The following is a 20521-nucleotide window of genomic DNA, read 5'->3' on the forward strand; positions in this document are numbered from 1 at the left end:
CTTTGGATATTATGCATGTAAGTTGTAAAGAAGCACTTGAGCTAGTAGCATATAGATTAAAGGGTGTGGCGATATTGTGGTATGAAGCTTGAAAGCAATCTAGGGGAACAAATGCACCTTTAGCTACGTGGAAAGAGTTTAAAAAGGCATTGTTTGACCATTATCTTCCATTGAAGATCCGAGAGGCCCGTGCGGATCAGTTCCTAAATGTCCATCAAGGAGGTTTGAGCATTAGAGATTACAATATCAAATTGAATTCCTTGTTCAGATATGCTCCTTATGTAGTGATTACCATGGATAATAGTGTTCATTAATTTGTGGATTGAGTAGACCCATATTTACTTAGAGACGGTATCATTGGTTCATTGAATAAAGATATGGATATAGCAAGGATGCAGTTTTTTGTGCAAAAGTTAGAGGATCAAAGGCAAAGAAGAAGGACACAAGAGTCAGAAACAGCGCATTCTAAGAGGGTTAGTGTCACATGCGAGGAGCACCCCTAGGCGTAACCGACGTTGTCGTCCTCTTTCTGGACAAGGAATAGCCTCTTAGCTTACATTATTACATTCATAGGTCAAAAATACGAAAAATGTAAAAACTTTTTCTCCATTGAGGTTTACATAGACATGTACATACACATAATAGGTGCATATATAAAATATGACATAGTCTCAAAAGAATGTCTCATCGCATAACCATCTAACAATAGTGTAATAATTTATGCCTAGCCCATACATAAATATAATAAGACAACATATAGGTCATATAATGTTTATATCCAAATGAAAAAGGAAAGAACATAAAAGTCTAAAAACTAAAACAACTCCATAAGCTTGAAAGAGGCATTTCCCTTGAATAGTGAGTACCTACCCAACTTGGATAAATAAGAATTCCAAGACTTGGTTCAATGCCGTCTCAAAGCCCTTCAATGATCGGAACATAAAACGTTGGGGAAAAGGGAGAAATGGGGTTAGTACAACACTTGTACTAAGCATGAGACCATATGTATACATTTATCACGTAATGCTAAAAATGGACCTTTCATGAAAACATGCTATTTTACCTTTTATAAAGCCTTATGCACTTTCAACAATACCATACCATTCAATAAGACATATTTATTAAGTCTAAAGCATGTACATCACCAGACCAACAATGTTAAGTCTAGTAAAGTCAACATGCATATCACATAATTGAACACATAGTCAAAGCAACCTTCTCATCAAGTTATAATAGCAACAAGCATGGATAAGAGTTCATTACAACATAATCAAAGCAACACAATTACCCATGAACACCTATTAAGTTAACAAGTGCAATGACCAAGCAAATCCTCATAACCATACTCAATCAAGTAACCCAATAAGAATTATAACCAACATACAACTTCTCATAGCATGTCATTAAGGGTGCATATCATCATACTTTAACAATGAAGACCAACACATATTCACAAGTGAAACTAATCATCATGTAGTATCATCTATGTGCAACATAATCATACACATGGGATGTACCATTATAAATATATACATATATAACAACCACCTTCTAAAGTTTCCTTCAAGGAAAAGTAGTGCATGGCGTAGGTAGAGTCCCATACCATTACCTAAGCTTAAGTCAAACCTCTTAAGTCCTTTAGTTGGTTTGTACTTCATTACTTCATTTTAGTTTCGGGAACACTTACCTTAACTAACATAGACCACAAGAGCTAAATTTGGTATCCGGTGTTGTAAAACCTTACACTGATGGAAGGTGGTCTACCGGCCAAAGTAAAACCAAACATAAACCTAGCTTTCTAGGTAGATCCATTAGCTAGTCTTTTTACGGGGGCAACATAGTTCAAGAAATAAGAGATAGGTATAATCCCTCTACATGCCACTTGGCAATTGGAGCCCCATCTCATGGAATCCATAGGATGAGTATCCCTCATTGGGGAGTCAACACCATATGTGGAACTATTTGGTGAATCTTCCTCTATGGAAAGTCAACACGTCCCACTGTCAAGTTCACTTGGTGCTAAGTTATGTCCCTTTTAAAATGTTTTTAATGTCTTTATTAATCATCATAGCTTAGTGTAGGACATAGGGTATATCACTTGTATAAGCATCATTATCATATCTCAATAATAATTGCTTGAGTATAGTCCTTTCATTACAATTCATATAAGTGAGGTTAGCACATTTACATATCACTTCATAATAAGAAAAATTGGTAAATAATCACCATCCTTTTAACATTTACATCTTATCCAACACCTCACAAATCATAGTAAAGACATTTCGATTCGACATAATACCAACCCCATCAACCTTAATACAAGACATATTCCAATACAAAATCATGACTTAATCACAATTAACCATAATTTAAAGTAAAGAATAGGGATCACAATACTTACCAAGTCTCCTTCATAATACATCATCAAGGTCTTACTATAAACTTGTCACACCCGGACTCTGGAATCTGAACGCAGTCGGCGTCGTTTACCTCTCAGAGGTCGTAGACAAGCTTCTTCTTAGCTTTCATAACACTCATATAGTTAAATTTGCGAAAAAATTTAAACTTTTAAAATTTACTGAAGTATACATAGAATGCATATGACAATTACAAAGAATAATATTCTAATTAGCTCAAAGACTAAACAACCATCTACAATTTATGAAACAACTCAAATGGAAAGATCAATGTATAACATAATAGTTTGCCAAAACGACCTTAATACAAAACTTCGAATAGAATATCTAGAAAGAAATGCTAGGAAAACATCCACTAACTATGTCTAAAGTGCTAGGCAAGAAAGATAAATGTAGCATCCTCGAACTCAAGAGGACCTACCAAAGTTTGGAGATCGCTAATCCAATCAGCTTTGATGAGTCTTCAACCTTCTCTCTAACCTGCACCTATAAGGATGATAATAAGTATACGTTTAGTACAAACTTGTACTAAGTATTGGTGTATGCACACATACACATAAGGACTATGCATGATCAAGGAAAATTCTTCCTATAACAACATGCCATTTCTGGAAAGTGACATCATTAGACTATCCTAATTCGTTATTTGTGAATTGTGGTATGAATATAACGTGTTTTAATGCATTCAAAGCACACAACTCATTTTTTATATGAATACAAGACCTTATAATCATGAAATTAAAATTAGAACAACTCGAACGAAAATTCTGAAAATAACTCCTCCAAACCCGAGAGCCTCTTTTCAATACTAAGTTTATTTTTCAATCTTCATCTTCTTCTTGTTGTGTAGTTCAAAGATCTCTTTGATATCATATTTTACTTACAAGTGCAACGATTCATTGTAGTCCCATACCTACAAATGAATCAAGTAATTAATCCAAGAGACTAAGGAAATGATTTGGCTACCCTTACGACAAGTTATTCCTTCCATTCTTGTTAGATTGGGCATGAAATCTTTATAAGCCAATATTTATTGGCTAGGCCATGTCAGAATTTTCATGTTATGGAAAATGTGGGACATTGATTTTCCATTATATTTTACCCCCCTTTATTTGCATAATATAAGAAGTCATTATAAGCCAATTTTATTTGGCTTTGATCATTTTCATAATAAAAGAAGTCATTATTTGAAATTCCCATTATTTGCTGAAAACTTCATTCCTATCAAACAATGACGATTGATATTCTTAAGCTCTTAGTTTTTTAGCTCACTTTAAACATATACCTCTTCTTCTTTCTTTCTTACTTTCTCAAAGACATCTTTTGAATTATGATCATGCGAGCTAACATGAAATCTAGTGTCTGCCCCACATCGAAAATGGGTGGTTCACCGTCTAAAGTGAAACCAAGTTCAATATTCTCCCTACACCGAAGAGAGGTGGTTCACGGATAAAGTGAACCAAATACTTTCTTTGAGCATTTACCTTATATAGATCATGTGAGATAGTCATGAAATCCAGTGTCTTTCCCACACCGAAAAGGGGTGGTCTCACCGGCCAAAGTGAAACTACATCATACCTAGCTCACTTAGGTGGAAACCATTGGCTAGTTCCTATAATGGCAACATAGTTCAAAGACTAGGAGATATACGGAGACTAATTATCCACCTTGGTGGTAGCCTCATCTCATGAGGCTTACATGTGATGGCATAATCTCATTGCTAGTCTATCGGTGCTTTGCTCAACTTCTTTTTCTTTACATCTTTTAGAGTTTATCAAACACTATGGAAGCTTGCTTCTAGTTATGAGGTTAAATCTTTGGATAACCGGTCACCCCTTTTCTTTACATTGATGAAATGTTAATTTAACCTTACATTATCATCTTAGTTTTAATGAGACTTGTCTCACGATTATTAACACCCTCTTATGTGAGTATTTTTCACATAATTGTCTAGGTGTGAGTGAGACTTGTCTCACTTCTTTAAACACCTCATTTTTGTCACTTTCATAATTCTGAAACTTTTAATTATGTTATTACTCACCTTATATTTTTCAATGTCATTTTGTTGCTTTTAACCACTCTTTATGAACGTTATAAACATTGTCCAATGTACTTACTTATATTCATAGTTAATTTTGAAAGGGTATGTTCGCACTTTTCCCAATGATTGGCATACCCTTGGTGATAAATTCAATGAGTTACATTGGTCATTCTTTATTCGGTATAGCTTAGTCATTGACCAATTCTATTACATATTTTTGAAACAATGTTGTAGGACAATTTATTTGCATAAGTCAAATTTTGACTAAACACTTTAACTTTTAGCCTTTGACTAACTTATAATAACAATTCAATGCTTGGTTTGGCCATGTTATGAAGTTGAATTGGCATTGTAGATTCATTTACTAGCTTTGATTCTTTATGAAAGTTATAACTACTTATTCAATGCTATTACGTTGTCGAGTTCGTGTAGATAGGGTATGTTGGGACTTGTCCCATTGATTCGGATACCCTATGTTATGGGTTCATTGATGTAGAGATTGGTATGACTCTACATGATTTGGAAGTAATATGATTGGACATAGTTTTGCTAGCCAATTTGTTGGCATAAATCACAATTTCACTTGTTAATTGTCATAACATTATCACTAGCCATGACAATTACTTCATAAATACATTTTAATAATCTATCATGTTGAGCATACAACTTTTTGCATTACAAGAAACACCATAATTTACATTGGACATGAATTAAACTTTACTTAAACAATTTTCATTATGTTACCACTAAAAAAATCAATTTGTTTGAAGAATGTACTATAGTGATTTCCTCAACATAATTTAGTCGACATTTCATAGTAACTAAACTTCATAGTAGACTTATAGCAAACTTCATATTCTCGAACACAAGTAAGCATTACATCATTCTTTATTTCGTGTAACTAATACTTAACTAATACGAATCAGATCTGTAGGCCTAATTAGTTATTAACAATTCAAGAAACCTATACATAATGATCAATTAGCACCAAATACCAAAAACATGTTCGAGATTTACATCTACATACTTATTAGAATCGGAAACAAGGATAACTAGGGAGATGGACATTCAACAAAATCATTGGGAACAACCCTAGTTTAAATACTCATGAATTAAAAACGTTTGAAAAGCCTTTTGGAGAAAGAATTCCAGGAGATAAAACCTATACCGCATGTAGAATTTAATCTACGAACACCACCTTGCACGAAAAGCTTGAAGAATACCTTGAAATCACCTAAGAAATTTTCTGTTTTTTCTTGTGTTTTGTTCACTGTTTTTCTCACACTTGTTTTCTATTTTAGTCGTGAGTTTCTAGGTCTAACGAACTGAAATTTAGTAATTTAACTTAGACTAATTAACTTAATTGATAAATCAATAAGCTAATTTACGAAAACTCCCCTCCTAGATTGACTAGAATTAGAACAACACTTGACTTAAACGAAATCTGGAAATTGCTTAGTAGTTTAAATTTTGACCAATTAATTAATTAAATTTCTAGTTTAATTAATTAGGTAACCTAGGGTAATTACTAAAGTACCCCTAAGTTGTTAGGACCGTAACCAACCCTTTGGACCATCCTAGGTTAGGTACTAGGATGTTTCTTAGTTAGTTACTTATCTAGTGTAACGATTTTGGTTGCTCATTTAAATTAATTAAGTGACCTAGTGTAATTACTTAAGTACCTCTAAGTCGTTAGATTTATAAATAACCCATTTGGACCATCCTAGGTTAGGTACTAGGATGTGTCTTGAGTAAGTTACTAGGTTAGTGTCACCCGGTTAGGTCTTAGGTTGTCGAGTGTACTAGTTAGTTTATTTCGATTAGTCCTAGGCTAGTTAGATAGTTAGGTAAGTTAGTTAGAGACTAGAGTTGGTTAGGAATCTCATCCCCACATGGCTTGACCTCCACATGTACGCCTGCCCCTAACCGCCCTAACCACGGTAACAAAATTCTTGCCCATGTGCTTGCACATGTTCTTGCACATGGGTTGCACATGTGCTTGCAAATGGGTTACTGCTCATTTCCTAACTAAATATTCTTGATGGTTCATTTGTAATGTTTACTTATTTTCCCAAGGATACTCACTATGTTCTTGGGCACTACTTAATCTACATGCCCATTTTAATTGGGCATGTGCTATAGTGCCTAACCTTGACACAAGGATGTCTCGCACTTATTTTGTCAATGATGAAAATGAAGATTCTTAGCTTAGGGTCTTTATTGCAGGTAAATTTCTTAGACAAGCTTGTTAATACATAGAAAATTGGCTAACAACCTTTAAGCCAATATTTTCTAATATGCCCAATATTTCTAAATATTGGGCATTGGGATGCCTATGTACCCCCAATATCTATTCTTAAAACTTAATAGGATCTTCACTAGACGAGTACATTTTCTGGAATTTTACAGTATCCCTGCCCCTTAGGAAATTCGTCCCCGAATGACACTACACATCATTTTAAACCAAAGAGGATAATTTCGAAAATACATTAACATACTTGAAACTTTACTCTTTGTTGAATTTCTGATTCACACTTACTCTGGATGATGGATATTACTCAAGCTTATCTGAAGCTTCACATTTGAGATTGAGGAACTTCGTTATCAAATCACACTTAACTTAATGCACATCACAACTCATACAACACAAAATCATGTCTACGCTATACAAAAACAGCAACATGAATGCAAGCATGAACTCATTTTAACTCATATAGTGCAAGTCTAAGACACACAGTTCTGGACTTAGAACACCAAAAACCACCTAATGCACTAAGTTTTAGAGTTCCATTAATGATATCAAACTAAGGAAGTGTATATCTACCCTCAAGAACTGAATAAGTGAGGGTAACGGGATCTCATATTGACCTTGTCCTCCCATGTTGCTCCCCGAGCAAGGTGGTTCCTCCATAACACCTTTACGGTGGCAACCTTCTAACCCCTTAGATAACATATTGCTAGATTTAAGATGGGAAACTATTTGTCCTGTTTGATTTTAACTACGCCCTTCCCATTAAAGCTCTAACTCATTAGGAAATCGAAACCTTACTACTATGTTTCCACAGTCTATGGTAGCATAGCATTTATGGAGCCAATACATACCCAATATTATACCAAAGTCAAGCATGGTTAATTCTATTATGTCAGAATAGTAACTCTATCAAGAACAGTTATTGGGTAATCTCTTATACTCATTTCAGCTCTAATGTTGTCTCCTATGGGAGTACTAACTAGAAATGGTTCATGTAAGATCTCAGGAAGCAAGTCAAATTTACTAGTTAGTAAAGAGTAACAAATGACAATTGGATCATGGATCTAACATTGCATACACAGGAAAAGAGAAGACATGCAAGGTACCAGTGACCACATCAGATGACTTCTCCTACTTCTCTCTACCTTTCAAAGCATAGAACCTTAATTTGGTGCCTTAGACCAACTCGCCCATCTCAACACTTTTTGTACCATACTTGAGCCACATCCTTAAGCTGGTATGTATCCAACTAGGCCTTCTCCTTTTCATTAAAACCCATGGCACAGAGAATTTTGTAGAACTCATCCATAAACTCCTAGATATCCTCATTAGTTCTATACCGGCAGTAGACTGGAGGATTAATTCTGGTGAAATCCCTTAGTATGCTAACAATGGTGATAGCATGTGGGTTCTCCCTGGGAGAACCCACTCTTGTGGAATGGGCTGTGATAGCATATGCCTGAGTAGTGATGGCTTGGAACATCTAAACTAGTGCTTCTCTCACTTGTCCATACGTCAACACAGCTGGGTTGATAGGCAATTGTACTCCAGCGGCTGGGGCTTGAGGAGGATCTTGGTTTCCCCTAGAAGCTGCTTCTTTAACTCTCCTACCTACGTTTCTTCTTGTGTTCATTCTCTACACGCACACACAAGAAGGAAGTTTGATGCTAGAATGACACAAAATGTCAAAGCTTTACACGGCATGATAAAGACTACAAGAAGGGAAAATTCCTAACATCACTTCGTCCTAGGTAATTTAACCTCATGCTCTGCTACCAAGTTCTGTCACACCCAGATTCTGAAATACGAATGCAACCGGCATCGTTAAACTCTCAGAGGTTGCAGACAAGCCTCTTCTAAGCTTTCATCAAAATCATATAGTTAAATTTGCGAAAAATTTAAAACTTTGAAAACATAGTGAAGTATACATAGACTTCATATTATCATTAAATAGAATAATATTCTAATAAGCTCTAAGACTAAACAACCATCTACAATTTATGAAACAACTCAAATGGAAAGATCCATATATAACCTAATAGTTTGCCAAAACGACCTTAATACAAAGCTTCGAATAGTACATCTAGAAAGAAATTCTAGGACAACATCCACTACTATGTCTAAAGTTCTAGGCAAGAAAGATAAATGTAGCATCCTCAAACTCAAGAATACCTACCAAAGTCTGGAGATCGGCTTTGATTAGTCTTCAACCTTCTCTCTAACCTGCACCTATAAAAGATAATAATAAGTATACGTTTAGTAAAAACTTGTACTAAGTATGGGTGTATGCACACATACACATAAGGACTATGCATGATCAAGGAAAATTCGTCCTATAACAACATGCGATTTCAAGAAAGTGACATCACTAGACTTTCCTAATTCGTTATTTGTTAATTGTTGTATGAATATAACGTATATTAATGCATTCAAAGCACACAACTCATTTTCTATATGAATACAAGACCTTAGAATCATGAACATAACTTTAGAACAACTTGAACGATAATTCTAAAAAATTACTCCTCCAAACCTGAGAGACCCTTTTTTTATGCTAAGTTTATTTTTCAATCTTTTTCGTCATGTTGTTGTGTAGTTCAAAGATCTATTTAATCTCATATTTTAATTACAATTGCAATAACTCATTGTACTCCCACACCTACAATGAATCATGTAGGTAATCCAAGAGACTAAGGAATGATTTGGCTACCCTTACTACAAGTTATTCCTTCCATTCTTGTTAGATTGGGAATGAAATCTTTATAAGTCAATCTTTATTGTCTAGGCCACTTATGTCAGCATTTTCATGTTATGGAGAATGTGGCACATTGATCTGTCATTATGTTTTACTCCCCTTTATTGCCATAATATAAGAAGTCATTATAAGCCAATTTTATTTGGCTTTGATCATTTTCATAATAAAAGAAATCATTATTGGCTTTGCCCATTATATTCTGAAAACCTCATTCTTATCAAACACTGACAATTGATATTCTTAAGCTCTTACTTTCTTTGCTCACTTTGAACATACATCTCTTCTTCTTTCTTTCTTGCTTTCTTAAGGAAATCTTTAGAATTAAGATCATGCGAGCTAACATGAAAACTAGTGTCTGCCCCACACCTAAAAGGAATAATTCACCAATCAAAGTGAATCTAGATCATGTGAGCTAACATGAAATCCAGTGTCTACCCCACACCAAAAAGGGGTGGTTCACGGGCTAAAGTGAAACCAAGTTCAGTGTTCTACCCACACCAAAAAGATGTGGTTCACGACTAAAGTGAACCAAACACTTAATTTGAGAATTTAACCGACATAGATCATGTGAAGTAAGCATTAAATCCAGTGTCTTCCCCACACCGAAAAGGGGTAGTATCACCGGACAAAGTGAAACCGCATCATACCTAGCTCGCTTAGGTGTAATCCGCTGGCTAGTTCCTATGCTGGGAACATAGTTCGACGGCTAGGAGATATACGGAGACTACCTATCCACCTTGGTGGTATCCGGATTTCATGAGGCTTACATGTGCTGGCACAAGCTCATTGCTAGTGTATTGGTGCTTTGCTCAACTTCTTTTTCTTTACATCTTTTAGAGTTTACTCAAATATTATGGAAACTTGCTTCTAGTTATGAGGTTTACTTAACTCTTTGGATAAACGTCAACCCTTTTCTTTACGTTGATGAAATGTGAATTTAACCTTACATATCATCTTGGTGTTAATGAGACTTGTCTCAAGATTATTAACACCCTCTTATGTGAGTATCTTTATCATAATTGTTTAGGTGTGAGTGAGACTTGTCTCACTTCTTTAAAATCCTCATTCTGGTCACTTTCATAATTCTTAAACTTTTAATTGTGTTATTACTCACCTTATATTGTTCAAAGTTATTTGGTAGCTTTATACCACTCTTTATGAAGGTTATAAACTTTGTTCAATGTACTTACTTATATTCATAGTTCATTTGAAAGGGGTGTGTTGGAACTTGTCCTAATGATTGGAATACCCTTTTTGATGAATTCAATGAGTTACATTGGTCATGCTTAATTTGGTATCCTTAGTCATTAACCGATTCTATTACATATTTTGGAAACAATGTTGTAGGCCAATTTATTGGCATAAGCCAAACTTTCACTAAGCAGTTGAACTTTTAACCTTTGACTAATTTATAAGAACAATTCAATGCTGGGTTTGGCCAAGCTATGAAGTTGAATTGGCATTGTAGATTCATTTACTAACTTTGATTCTGATGAATGTTATAACTACTTATTCAATGTTATCTATTATCTTCACAAGTTCGTTTGGATAGGGTATGTTGGGACTTGTCCCACTAATTGGCATACCCTATGTTATGAGTTCATTGATGTAAAGATTGGTATGACTCTACAGGATTTGGAAGTAATATGATTGGACATAGTTTTGCTAGTACATCTGTTGGCATAAATCACAAATCTAGTTACTTGTCAAAACATTATCACTACCCATGCCAATTACTTCATAAATAAATTATAATAATCTATCATTTTGAGCAGCCGACTTTTTTCATTACAAGAAACAACATAATTTACAATGGGAATGAACCAAACACAAGTAAGCATTACATCGTTCTTTATTTCGTGTAACTAATACTTAACTCATATGAATCAGATCTATTGGCCTCATTAGTTATTAAAAATTCAAGAAACATATATATAATGATCAACTAGAACCACATACCAACAACATGTTCGAGATTTAAATCTACATACTTATTAGAATCGGAAACAAGGATAACTAAGGTTATGGATGTTCAACTATATCATTGGGAACAAACCTAGTTTCGACATTCATGAATTTAAAAAGTTTGAAAAGATATTGGAGAAATAATTCCAGGATATGAAAAACATACCGTATGTAGAATTGAATCTACGAAGATCACCTTGCACGAAAAGCTTGAAGAATACCTTAAAATCACCTAAGAAATTTTCTGTTTTTCTTACTTTTTGTTAACTGTTTTTCTCAAGCTTGTTTTATGTTTTAGTCATGAGTTTCTATGTGTTAGGAACTGATATTTAGTAATTTAACTTACACTAATTAACTTAATTAATAAATTTAATTAGCTATTTTACTAAAATGCCCCTCCTAGATTGACTAGAATTAGAAGAACACTTAACAAAAATCTGGAAATTGCTTAATGGTTTCGGTTTTGACCAATTAAATTAATTAATTAAATTGCTAATTTAATTAATTAGGTAATCTAGGGTATTTACTAAAGCACCCCTAAGTTGTTAGGACTATAACAAACCCTTTTGACCAACCTAGGTTAGGTACTCGGATGTTTCGTAGTTAGTTATTTGTCAAGTGTACGGATTGTGTTTGCACATTTAATTTAATTAAGTGACCTAGGGTAATTAATAAAGTACCTTAAAGTATTTAGGGACATAACTAACTATTTTGGACCATCCTAGGTTAGATATTAGGATGTTTCTTGAGTTAGTTACTAGGTTAGTGTCGGTTAGGTCTTAGGTTGTCGGGTGCACTAGTTAGTTTATTTCGGTTAGTCCTAGGTCACTTAGATAGTTAGGTAAGTTAGTTAGTGCTTAGAGTTAGTTAGAATGCTCATCCCCACATGGCTTAACCCCCACATGTGCGCCTGCCCCTAACCACCCTGACTGAATTCTTGCACATGTGCTTGCACGTGGTTTGCACATGTTCTTGCACATGGGTTGCTGCTCAATTCCTAAATAACTATTCTTGATGATTCATTTGGAACGTTTACTTATTGTCCCAAGGATCCTCACTATGTCCTTGGGCACTGCTTAATCTGCATGCCCATTTTAATTGGTCATGTGCAATGGTGTCTAGGCTTGACATATGGATTCCCCGCACTTATTTTTGTGAACGATGAAAATAAAGACTTTTAGCTTAGGTTCTTTATTGCGGGTACATTTCTTGGACCAGATTGTTAATATATAGAAAATTTGCTAACACCCTTTAAGCCAATAAATTCTAATATTCCCAATATTTATTAATATTGGGCATTGGGATGCCTATGTACCCTAAATACCTATTCTTAAAACTTAATAGGCTCTTCACTAGATGTGTACATTTACTAGAATTTTATAAATCCCTAAAACTCAACCCCTTAAGGGTATAGTATCATCATATAACCATAACCAACATAATAACAATGTTAATTTAATCACTACATCACAATCCATTACTAGTTCATAGCTTAAGACAAGAAACATAGATCAAAGTCATAATCTAGATCAATTATTAAAGAAAAACTGGCATGATCAGACTATAATTCATCCTAATCTATTCACAATTGAGACGGTAACATTTACTAGTAGTAATGCAACCAATAACCAATTTAATTGAACCAACATTACTCAAATCATATCAAGATCACAACCTAGGGTTAAGGGGAATAGGTCATCTTCTACAAACTAGACCAATACATCAGAATATAACATAATTGAGTTAAAATAAATGTTAATATATTCATAATATCCAAAAGAAATCATAATCAAAGTAATCCATAACAACAATTTCGTACTGGATGAAAACCCACTTGAAAACTGAACTTTTAAATTCAATTGGATGGAACCTTTTGAGGAAAGAGGTCGCAAAGGTGAAAGGAATCACATACCTTACAAATTGATGAATATTGATGGAGGAATTTCACCCTTTTCAGCCCTTGAACCCACCCCTAGCTTGATTTTTCAATGGAGTTCTTCACTAGAGAGAGAAAGAAGAGAGAAGGAAAAGAGTTTTGGGTTTAGGGATTATGAGAGCTTACATTAGTCTAATTAGGTTAGAGGCTTTATATATGTTGTTAATTAACTTATTTAGACCTCCCAGAACCCCTAATAAACTTCCTAACTAAGCCAACTAATTAGATGACTCAATTAAAAATGTGCAGCAAAACACAGACCTCACAGACGACACCACGATCGACAGATTGTGTGTCCAATGACGGCCACTGCTCCCTTCTATGTTGGATATTCGTCGATGAATTTAGAGACTCTGAAATACATGCCCTTAAAGAATTTAGCTAAGTGTTCATTGAAGAATTCATAGACTCTGAAACACAGGCCCTTAAAGAATTTGGCTAAGTGTCCATCAACTAAGGTTATCGACGCCCCGTTGATTGGACCACGAGCCTTCTGTGGCATCCGTTTATGACACAGTCTATTTACAGCTTTTGGTCACTATTGTAAGGTTCCTCCTCAAGAGCCACTAGTTGATCCTTGGGGATTCGTACCCAAACATTTCGACAATAAATTAATTCTAGTACATGTTAGATACTCTTCTGCCAGTTTTGATCATTTTTCGACTCCTAAAAGCTACTCAAATAGGTTAAGGCAAGCTAGTACCTCAAGAACTAGTTTCCTGATGTCATGGATGTTCTTGGACGTTCTGACTTCTAAATTTCCTAAATGACTTATATACATTAAAATAGACCTTAAAAAGTTTCTAAACCTTATGACACTCATGTTAGGCTTTAGCACACGTCTTTGATTTTCGAAGTGTTATATTATCCCCCCCCCCTTTAGGAACATTCGACCCCGAGTGACACTAAAATCTTAGAAAGGAAGGAATAGACTCAAGACTAGCAGTCCAACCAACAACAATAGATTATAATATCAACATACCTGACATGTGTCAATTATGCGAAAGTTCAACTTACAAACTAGATAAATAGCATTTCATAAAGACTCAGCATATAAAAATGCACAACATAACTCAAAAAAAGACAATGAGCAACATTTACAAATCAAGAGTACATTTTACTGTAGCTTAGTGTGATGAAACCAAAAATGCATATTTTTGCAAAACATCACCAAAAATCAAGAAACTTAAATTCTAGTCATTATATTCATTATTAAGAGGAATGACTCACCTTAGTTGACAAATAGATGAGGGTAACGGTACTTCATGTCGGTCTCGGCCTCCCATGGTGCACCATGAACTAGGTGGTTCTTCTATAACACATTTACGAATGCCACCTCTTTGTTCCTCAATTTCTTTACTTGCCTATCAAGGATTTTAACCGGAACCTTCTCATAGCAGAGTTTATCCTTCACACCAAGACGCTCAATAGGAAGAATAGACATGGGACGCTGATACATTTCTGAAGCATGGAAACATGGAAAATCGGATGAATTGAAGCCAATTCACTAGGGAGTTTCAAAGCATATGCAACCTTACCAACCCTTTGAATGATTTCATAGGGAACCACATAACGAGAGCTCAACTTCCCTTTGTTGCCAAATCTAACCACCCCTTTCATAGGCGAAATTTTGAAGTACACTATATCACCTTCTTCAAACTCTAAATCCCTTCTCATATGATCGGCATAAGAATTTTGCTGACTATAGGTTGTTTGCAACCGGTTCCTTATGATATGAACCTTCTCCAAAGTCTTATAAATTAAATCGGGACCAAAACTGAAGACTCACCCACTTTAATCCATCCAACAGGAGACCTATACCTCCTACCATACAAGGTTTCATAAGGATCCATGGATATGGATGAATGGGAACTATTATTGTAAGCAAACTCCACCAAAGGCAAATGCTTATCCCAATTTCCCTTGAAAACAATGATACAAGTTCTAAGCATATATTATGCTCCGCTTGACCATCCATTTGGGGATGAAAAGTGGTGCTTAACTTCACCCTTCACCTTGGTACCCAACCCTTATTGGAATGACCTCCAAAACCTAGATGTGAATTGTGCACCCCTATCTGATATGATGGATAACGGAATACCATGGCGACACACAATCCTATCTATGAAGATCCTTGCATAATCTTCCGCCGAATATGTAGGACTTGACGGGGATAAAATGAGACGATTTGGTAAACCTATCCACAACCACCCATACAGAGTCATACTGCTTTTGTGTCCGAGTAAAACTTACCACAAAATCCATATTGATGTCTTCCCACTTCAAAATAGGAACTTGGATTTCTCGTAGTAGACCACCTGGCTTTTGATGTTTGGCTTGCACTTGTTGGCAATTTGGACACTTAGCAACAAATTCCACAATGGCATTCGTCAAACCTTCACACCAAAATACTTCCCTAAGGTCATGGTATATTTTTTTCGAACCTGGATGAATGGAGTAACGTGACCCATGAGTTTCCTCAAGGATCCAGTTCCTCAAACCATCTACATTAGGAACACACAACCTTCCTTGTGGTCTCTATACACATTAACATGAACACCATAAAAGTAATGCCTCCATATTTTCAAGGCATATACTATTGCTGCTAACTCAAGATCATGATGTGGATAGTTTCTCTCATTCACCTTAAGTTGTCTAGAAGCATAGGCTACCACTTTCCCATGTTGCATAAGCACACACCCTAAACCCGCTCGGATTCATCACAATATACAACAAAGCCCCTTGTACCCTCCGGTAAAGTCAACACAGGAGCGGAAGTAAGCCTATCTTTCAAAATTTGGAAGCTTCTCTCACATGCCTCTGACTATTCAAATATCTTACTCTTTTGGGTCAAAGTAGTCAAGGGAGATGCAATGGATGCAAAGCCATCCATAAACCTCCGGCAATAACCCTCTAGACCCAAGAAACTCCCAATGTCGGTTGGAGTCAATGGTCTAGGCCAATTTTTCACCATTCGGTTTTCCTTCAATCAACCTCAACTCCCTTACTAGGGATTATATGACAAAGAAACTACACCGACCTCAACAAAAACTCACATTTGCTATACTTGGCAAATAATTGGTTCTCCTTAAGCACTTATAACACAACCATCAAATAGTCCATGTGTTCGCCCTCATTTTTCAAATATATCAAGATGTCGTCAATGAAGACAACGAAAAATGAATCTAGGTAACCTTGAAACACCCTATTCATAGGATCCATAAACGCCGTCGGGGCATTAGTGAGACCAAAGGGCATTACTAAGAACTTGTAGTGACCATATCTAGTCCAAAATGCTATATTTGGTATATTCTCACCTCCCACCCTAAGTTGGTGCTACCCCGATCTCACGTCAATCTTAGACAAGTAGCTTTCTCCTTTGAGTTGATCAAACAAGTCGTCAATCCGAGGGAGAGGATATTTGATTTCCATAGTGACTTTATTGACTTAGAGATATCAATTCACATTCTAAGGGACCCATGCTTCTTCTTCACAACTAACACCCGAGCACCCCATGGAGAAATACTAGGTCTAAAGAAGCCTTTGTCTAGTAAATCTTTGAGTTGAGCCTTGAACTCTTTCAGTTCGGACGGAGCCATCTGATAAGGAGGAATGTAAATGGTATTTGTATCCGATAATAATTCAATACTAAAATCAATTTCCCGTTTAGGAGGAACACAGGGAAGATCATTAGGAAAGTTCTTCGGAAATTCTCTCACTACGGGGATCGACACAATGGGAGGAATTTTGGAGTATAAATCTTTGACTCTTACTATATGATATAAACACCCTTTAGAGATCATTTTACAAGCCTTAGTACAAGAGATGATACGACCTCTAGGAATAGAATTTCTCCCCTTCCACTCTAAAACGGGTTCATGTGGAAAATTAAACTTCGTCACTCTTATTCTACAATCTATAGAGGCAAAGTAAGCATGCAACAAATCCATACCAAAAATGACATGAAAATCAAGCACATCATGTTCTACAAGTTCAACATAAGTAACTCTATTGGGCAACATTATAGGAAAATTTCTGTACACCCTTTTTGAAACAACCGACTCAACCACCACGTAGAAAAGGAAGAGAGTGTTCGGTTTGGGGATTATGAGAGCTTAGGTTAGTCTAATTAGGTTAGACGCTTTATATAGATTGTTATTTAACTTAAATATACCTCCACCTAACCCCTAATTAACTTCCTAACAAATCCAACTAATTAAATGACTTAATTAAAAATGTGTGGCAAAACACAGACCTCACAAACGATACCACGATCGACAGATTGTGTGTCCATCAACGGCCATTGCTCCCTTCGGTGCTGCACATCCTTCGACGAGTTCTGAGACTCTACAAAACAGGAACTTCAAGATATTGGCTAAGTTTCCATCGACATAGGAAATCGACGCCCCGTCGATTGGACCACGAACCATTTGTGGCATCTGTTGGTGACACTGTCCATTGACAGCTTTTGGTTACTTTTGCAAGGGTCCTCTTCAAGGGCCCTTAGTTGGTCTTTGGGGATAGTGCCTGGCTGTTTCAAGTGCGAATTAAATCTAATACATGTTATCTCTTCCACCAATTTACATCATTTTCCGACTCCTAAAAGCTAGTCAAACAGGCTAAAGCACGCTACCTCATTGAACAAGTTTCCGGAAGTCATGGACGGTCTTGAATGTTTTGACTTCTAAACTTCCTAAATGACTCATTTACATTAAAATAGACCTTAAAACAATGTCTAATACTTATGAAACTCATGTTAAGATCTAGAACACATCTTATATTTTTGAAGTGTTACAGCCAGATCCATGGGGCAGTTTACACCACCCCAAGGTGAGTTTAGGCCTCAGTTTCTAACAGACCACCTAGGCCATAATCTTTCTACTCTACAACTAGTGATGCACCAAGGTTCCAAGGGTTTAGGGGCAACTATTTTTGGAAAAGAAGTGAAAGTCAAAGCTCACAAATGGTGGGTCATCAATAGCAAGGAAGTACGAGTCAATCAAGGCCTCCTCGATAGCCTTGTAAATAGTGTAGGAGGAATCACCTAGGTGCAGGCAGGTTTGGGACAAAATTATGTTTTTGTTGTTGAACACTAGGTCATATGATGAGAAACTTCCCCCATAGGGGCGTGGGTGGTGTTGCACAACCGACTAGATAAGTTGTTGCATCGACCTCTTCAACACCTTCTTTATGTAGGGGACTACAGATGCCTACATGTCATGGTAGAGGAGCTAGGGGGGAGATAGTTCTTGGGGCAGTTAGAATCGCACATATGCTCTAAGGGATCGAGAAAATTCAGAAGCGTAGCCGTATGTGGTTACAGGTACACTATCTATTTTTGCACATATTGTTTATGCATTAATTATAAACTATCATATGTTACTCCATTGATTGATTAAAAGTTCAAAAGAACACCAGAATTATTTGTGAAGCCATTTGAAGTGTCTACACCGATTGGTGACTCTATTATAGCTAAAAGGGTTTATCGTAATAGCATAGTAATTGTTAGTGACTGTGACAAATTGGCTGACATTGTTGAGCTGGAAATGGTCGGTTTTGATGTTATAATGGGTATGGATTGGTTAGAGTCTTGTTATGCCACAGTAGATTACCGATCTAAGATAGTGCATTTCCAATTTCCAAAAGAGGAAGTCCTCGAATGGAAAGGTAATATTGGGCACCAAGAGGTAAATTTATTTCTTATCTTAAGGCAAAGAAGACAATGTCCAAAGGATACATATGTCATCTTATGAGAGTGAAAAATATGGATACGAAGTCACGAACTCTTCAATTTATTCCGGTAGTGAATGAATTTCCTGATGTATTTCGTAAAGACCATCCAAGTTTTCATCTAAAACGAGAAATAGATTTTGGTATTGATGCGCTACCAGATACTCAACCTATCTCAATTCCCCCGTATAGAATGGCTTTGACAGAGAGAAATTGAAAGAATTATCAGAAAAGGGATTCATAAGGACTAGTATGTCCCCATGGGGAGCACCAGTTTTATTTGTACGCAAGAAAGATGGGTCGTTAAGAATGTGTATCAACTACCGGCAGTTGAATAAGGTAATTATTAAGAATAAATATCCTCTCCCTAGAATTGACTATTTGTTTGATAAGTTACGAGGTGCTAGGTGTTTTCAGATCGACCTGAGGTCGAGTTATCACCAAGTGAGGGTCAAAGACTAAGATATACCCAAGACAACTTCCGAACACGGTTTGGTGATTTTGAGTTTATAGTGATGTCATTCGGGCTAACAAATGTACCAGCAACTTTTATGGATTTGATGAATAGAGTGTTCAATCCATTTTTAGATGTGTTCGCGATAGTGTTCATAGATGATATTTTGGTGTGCTCAATATCAAAAGAGGACAATGCTAATCATTTGCAACAGCTTTTACAAATTCTTCGTGACCATAAGTTGTGTGTGAAGTTCTCTAAATGTGAGTTTTTTGGCTGAAATTTGTGACATTCTTAGGTCATATTGTATCTAATGAAGGAACAAGTGTGGATAATCAAAAGATAGAAGCCGTGAAAATTGGCCAAGGCCTACAACGCCTACGAGATTCGAAATTTTCTTGGATTGGCAGGTTATTACAGAAGTTTTGTTGAAGGATTCTCTTTCATTGTTGTACCCTTAACAAATCTAACACACAAAGAAACCAAGTTTTAGTTGAATTATGAGTGTGAATGAAGCTTCCAAGAGATGAAGAGTAAATTAACTTCTACACCAGTATTGGTACTTCCAAAATGCACAGAAGGATATGCAATATATTGTGATGCTTTGGGGTTGGGCTTAGGTTGTGTATTGATGCAGCATGACAAAGCTATAGCTTATGGCTCGACGTAGTTACGGACACATGAGAAAAATTATCCAACCCATGATCTAGAGATAGCAGTAGTTGTGTTTGCTTCGAAGATATGGTGCCACTACTTGTATGGAGTTCATGTTGACATATACACTGATCACAAGAGCTTGCACTGTATCTCTAAGCAAAATGACTTAAATCTGAGGCAGCGAAGGTGGATAGAGTTATTAAAAGATTATGATATTGACATCTTGTATCATCCCGGTAAAGCTAACGTATTAGTTGATGCTTTAAGCCGTAAAATAATGGCAAGCACATATGGGCCCGTTTGTGGAAAGACAAG

At 36.0% G+C, this 20521-nt stretch overlaps 1 protein-coding gene across 1 annotated transcript in view; it reads left to right on the forward strand.

Annotated features, from left to right (window-relative positions):
* Positions 1 to 19829, forward strand: part of LOC107006166 — a 44727-nt gene extending 24898 nt beyond the window's left edge. Inside the window, exons 4-6 of the mRNA XM_015204792.1 lie at positions 18768 to 19052; positions 19288 to 19434; positions 19503 to 19829. Of these exons, the coding sequence (XP_015060278.1) occupies positions 18768 to 19052; positions 19288 to 19434; positions 19503 to 19829 (759 nt within the window). The remainder of the gene's footprint in view (positions 1 to 18767; positions 19053 to 19287; positions 19435 to 19502) is intronic.
* The last annotated feature ends 692 nt before the right edge of the window (positions 19830 to 20521 follow it).

This window comes from Solanum pennellii, chromosome 12 (genome assembly GCF_001406875.1).
Source record: "Solanum pennellii chromosome 12, SPENNV200".
Taxonomy (NCBI): Eukaryota; Viridiplantae; Streptophyta; class Magnoliopsida; order Solanales; family Solanaceae; genus Solanum; species Solanum pennellii.